General features: G+C 36.6%; 1 protein-coding gene across 1 annotated transcript in view; it reads right to left on the bottom strand.

Moving 5' to 3' along the window:
- LOC109220106 overlaps positions 1–1,260 on the bottom strand; it is an 11,366-nt gene extending 10,106 nt beyond the window's left edge. The window contains exons 1-2 of the mRNA XM_019384570.1: positions 1,041–1,260; positions 582–995 (exon numbers count right to left, since the gene is read on the bottom strand). Of these exons, the coding sequence (XP_019240115.1) occupies positions 582–995; positions 1,041–1,260 (634 nt within the window). The remainder of the gene's footprint in view (positions 1–581; positions 996–1,040) is intronic.
- Positions 1,261–1,509: the final 249 nt, after the last annotated feature.

The raw sequence follows: 1,509 nt of genomic DNA, 5'->3' as shown, positions 1-1,509 counted from the left end.
GTTGCTTATGAGTGCTTTAATCGAGTTTGTACTCTCCCTCCCCTTGTAGATTGTTGTAATAGAAAGACCTAAATGTGTTTCATTTCTGTACCTCTTGTCCTTATTCCTTTCCTCGTCATTTTGCATCATCCAGTTAAAATCACTAACAATAATGATTTTACTGTTTGCAAACTGTACAAGTATAAGCCCCAAAAACTGTGCCTGTTTGTCCTTTCTTTCTGTCAGTATTGTCATGTGTGTACAACCTATAATCTTGTATGATATATTGCCATTGATGTTCTTTGCAACCACTCTATAGTCTAGATCTAATTTAACTCCGGTGGATTGAGTACGTAGTACTAATACCACCACCTGGAGCCACCTTAAACCGTAGATTATAGATATGATTGGTATGTCTGTTAGACTTATATGCCTATTATCCACTGTTTGTTGATTTTGTGTCTGCTGTTGTTGATGAGATGCACATTTTGTCCTTATGGTATTGTTTAGATGTAATTTAAGTCCATTGGAATGAATGCATAGCATTAATACCACCAACTGAACCTCAATTACACCATAAAACAATAACAAAGTCCACTTACCTGTATAACAACAAATTAATGGAGCTTTAATCTGGAACAAATATTCTCTGATCTTCATGTCCTCCTCCCAAAGGATTTGGACATTGCATGACACCATGTATGTATTTCCTTGAAATTTCCCATATGAACTGATTCCCTTTTTTACAGATGCATCATCCATCTGACTTCCTATGATTTGGAACTCCAATGTCTGCAATCTGTGTTTCTGTGTATTCTTCCTTCTTCTTTGTGTGTGACTAAGTGTTATCCTTTGTGAAAGACAACACTTCCCTGATTCTGCCACTCTCTCTTTGAATGCCTTTGGTACTATACTATATTCTATACTTAAGTCTGCCCAAATGGACTGAGTACTAAGTACTAATACCACCATCTTAGGTTTCATTAAAGTATAGAATATAGATAGTTTAACTGTACCTGCAAAAAAGAAAAACAGATTAGTAGTAAAAACTTCACTCATACTCTCCTCTATCCAGATTTGAGTATGAATGATGCAATAAGTGACTCCTGTTTCTACTTCTCCCCCTTCCTCCTTTTCTTCTGCTAACTTCTTGCAATTCTCACTCTCCTCTTTGTAAATATGAACATGGGGATTGCCACATAAATCCTCAGCTTTACTCCCCTCTCCTTCTTCCTTCAATCCCCCTATCTTCTTGCAACTCTTATTCTGAGATTTGGACATTGTAGTTTATCCTCATTAACAATCCTCCTGCTTTGACTATCTAGGCTCCAAAAATCATAACATTCATTATCTCCCCTATCTAGTGCATATTTAGCCAAATGATCTGCTAGCTTGTTACCTTCCCTGTATATGTGTGAAATTCTGATATTGCACCCCTCTTTTAATCTACTAATTTCCTCCAATTGTTCAACAATATTCCATGGTGGCTTCCACACTCCATCAATAACATTCTTTAGTAGCAAGGAGTCT

The sequence above is a fragment of the Nicotiana attenuata genome, unplaced genomic scaffold (genome assembly GCF_001879085.1).
Source record: "Nicotiana attenuata strain UT unplaced genomic scaffold, NIATTr2, whole genome shotgun sequence".
NCBI lineage: Eukaryota > Viridiplantae > Streptophyta > Magnoliopsida > Solanales > Solanaceae > Nicotiana > Nicotiana attenuata.
The sequence above is the reverse complement of the archived record's forward strand: the minus strand, read 5'-3'. Positions and strand labels throughout refer to the sequence as shown.